At 60.8% G+C, this 3,420-nt stretch overlaps 1 protein-coding gene across 1 annotated transcript; it reads left to right on the top strand.

Annotated features, from left to right (window-relative positions):
- Positions 1-1,210: 1,210 nt before the first annotated feature.
- Positions 1,211-2,326, top strand: LBRM_15_1290 (conserved hypothetical protein; the record flags this gene model as incomplete). The annotated part of the gene is made up of 1 exon (XM_001563526.1): positions 1,211-2,326. The coding sequence occupies one exon, from the start codon at positions 1,211-1,213 to the stop codon at positions 2,324-2,326; it is 1,116 nt and encodes a 371-aa protein (XP_001563576.1).
- Between the last annotated feature and the right edge of the window lie 1,094 nt (positions 2,327-3,420).

The raw sequence follows: 3,420 nt of genomic DNA, 5'->3' as shown, positions 1-3,420 counted from the left end.
TTTCTTCTGAGGGCAGCCCCGCTGGTCAGAGGCAGCCGGTGGAGGTGACACCATCCCTCGAGTGGAGCAAGACCATCTTCGTGTCGCCCAGTCCCCTCACCACGTTGCTCGTTGATGATTGGTGCGTAAATTTCCGCGTCACGGAACTGCGCACTGGGCATTGCGCACTTGTCCCGCCCTACTACGCCGGCGCAGTGAAGTGTGCCGCCGATGATTGCTTCCGCGTGCCGCCGACTGAGGCCCTCTACGATGTCATCAACATGAATCTCGACGGAAGAGGCGGCGGCATGTCGAGCGGATGTACGACACACGATCGTGTAGACGTTAACGATGTCGTCGTACGTCTGCTAGACGTGTTGGAGGCCTTTGTGCACTGCTGCCACTCCCATCGTAGTGTCATCGAGGCTATGCACGGCAGCTCCGCAGGCATGTCTTGCGCTGACAAGCAAGCACCTTGTGCAGCGTACCAATCAACAGCAATGCCGCATCCGTCGATGGACAAGGCACTGAGCAGTTTCAACCTCTTTGACTGCTCATCACTCTATCGACGACAATGGAACGCGTTCCACGCAGACCGCGAGGACCTTCTGCACAGCTACTTCATCGACTGACAGCTGCCTCACTTAACCCCCACCCACCCTCTTTTCACGCACGCGGTTCTGCCCCGGGAGATGGGGGCTATTCGACGAGTACTGCTGTGTTGATTCTTTACGGCGGGGTGTGTCGCAGTCCATCATTTCTCTACGTTGTCCTTTTGGGGAGACGCTGCTCTCGTGGCTGTAGCTCTACCCCCCGCCTCCCTCCCGTCCTCCTTCCTTTCTCTGCTTTTCTCTGCTGCTATGGCAGAAGTGTAGAACACGATATGTACTCTGGTAAGCACGCCTACTTGGCTTAGAGGCCTCGATGAGACACCGCTCTCGCGTGCTCGGTACTATCAGAGGCACCTCGACTCGTCCTGCGAGGCGCGCCTGAAGAAGTCCTCTCTCGCGCTCGCTGTCCCTGCCTCGATAGTCTCCCTCGCCTACCTCGGTGCTTTTCGTTCCCTACCGTCTGTGTCCCTCTCTCTTTTAATCCACCGCTGGATGTACAGCAGGATGCCCATGCGCGCAGCAACATACACCGTCGCCCGCAAATCCACAGCTGTGAGTGCCCCCCACCCCTCCCCTCCCCTCTGTTCGAGACCGGAAATCGCAGAGAAGAAACAAACCAAATGGCGTCGCTGAACAATAACAACATCCGCGAAGATGCCGTCCTCAAGTGGCGAGTAAAGGATGTTTTGCTGTCCCACGGCGGTACAGGCGGCTTGGTGAACGCCCTCGTCGACTTCAGCTCACGCGCGGCAGTCTCTGTCCGCCAGCAGAGCCAAATAGCTGGCACCGGCGCCAGCACCACGTGCGCTGATGTGGGACTCAGCTATGAGCAGTTTTTGCTTTTCCTACAGGACCACAGCGTTTGTCTGACCCCTTTTGAGGCCGCATATTTGTGCCGCGCCTTCGACGACCACCGCACCGGCCTCGTTAGCGCCGCCACCTTCACGCGGCACCTCACCGGCCTCAGCGAGCGTCGACTGCGCGCTGTCAACAAAGCGTGGCGATCGCTGGAGAAGCGCAAAGGCACGGGTGGGGGGGTCTCGCGTGAGCGCCTCCTCTCCACCTATGCAGCGGTGGCGGCCGAGAGAGCACACCCTGCGGCGAGCGCCGTGGGCGGCCCGGCAGACGGTACTGCTCACAATGCGGCTGCTGCGGTGCCCCTCTCTTCTCCCTTGGGTAGCGCACTGGAGTCGACCTTCGGTGGTGCTGATGGAACGCGCGGGCACCTCAAGGAGGCGTACATGGCCTCGATGATGGGCCGCAGTGGCGGCTTTATGGCAAAACTCAATACCGCTGCTGGCGGTGCCGACGATGTATCTGGTGAGGTAGAAGACCGGATCTCGTACGCCGAGTTCCTTGCCTTCTACGCCGGCGTGAGCCCACAGTTCGCTACGGACGAGGCCTTCGTCGCTCATGTACTGCAGTCATGGGCTGCCGACGACGCGACGCGTCCGACGCTGGACGAGACGGCACGCGAGTGGGGCCCTGACGGTGACCCACTGATGCTCGACGGCCCTCGCTACGTGAAGGATGCGCTGAATCTTGAGCTGGGCATGTCCTCCAAATCCTACAACTACAGTCACATGCAGCGCGAGCACCCCTACGTGGAGCCGCTGCCGCCACTCAACAGGCCCGAAATCATGGCCACCACGGTGCAGCGAACGCACATCTCCTTCAGCAAGGCAGCGCAGGCACTGGCCGACCCCCTGGTGACGCGGCGCGGCCAGTTGAAGTGAAGTTGTCTGGAGGGCAGAGGTGCGGCGAAATGTCGACTCGCCCCTTCCCTCTCTTCTCCTCTTCGTCTGACATTGCGCCTCCCCCACCCCCTTCCGTGATGCTTAGGAGATGTACAGTATTCCACTCCACCACCGGCACCGCCACTGCGATCATCACCAACATCATCAGCACCATGCCGTTCTCAGTGGGCCTCTTCCACTGTGCATGGTGGCTCTCTGTCCGCCCTTACCCTGTGAGCCTTGGCGCTCGAAGAGCAGTCAGGTGAACGGAACGGCGCATGCGGGCCCTTGGGTCGGCGCACCGTACAACTGGACACCTGCCGACGCTGTCATTCCTTGTTAGCCCCTTCCTCCCGCTGCCTGTGTTTCCTGAAGGAGCGTGTTTTGAGGGGCCTTTGTGTGGCTCCTCGCCCAGCATCTCGGGTGCACACGCATCTCATGTGGGTGTCTGCGATCCGTTCCTATACACGACTAATCGCGGGAAACTGTCCTGGTGTGCCCCCCCCGCCTCCGCCTCTCTCTCGCTTGATTTCGCTTTTTCTTCGCCGTCGCCACAGCGGCCTGCCGCCCCTCCAAGTCACCTCCATTCACCCCCTCCCCACCGTCGAGGCACACAAGGCTGCACGTACACAGCCGTAGACACTCACCAGCGGGGGTTTAGACACACACACACACTTCAAGCATCAATCCTAGCAGAAGCTGACATGAACATCCCCCTCAACACAGTCAAGGTGCTGCGCAATGTGCCGCTCCCTGATGAGGCGAGCGTGCTCCACACAGACGCAGCGGTGCTGGACATGGGCAGCCACACGACGCGGCTTGGGTTTGCTGGGGATACGGCGCCGCGCATGCGGCAACGCACGTGCGTCGTGAAGGGAAAGGCAACCTTCTCGGATGCCTGTGATGTGCTGGACCACGTTGCTGACCCCGCCGCCGCGACGACGGTGCTGGAGAATGGCGTCATTGCCGACTGGGAGGGGTATGAAGCGCTCCTGAGCCGTGTCGCTCGGATACTGGACCTCGAGAACGTCGAGAGCAACACCCCAGTGCTAGTGACGGAGAAAGCGCTCGTGCCGACGCATCAGCGCTGTCAG

Source organism: Leishmania braziliensis, chromosome 15 (assembly GCF_000002845.2).
Source record: "Leishmania braziliensis MHOM/BR/75/M2904 complete genome, chromosome 15".
Classification (NCBI taxonomy): Eukaryota; Euglenozoa; class Kinetoplastea; order Trypanosomatida; family Trypanosomatidae; genus Leishmania; species Leishmania braziliensis.
This window is presented reverse-complemented; position numbering and strand designations above follow the sequence as displayed.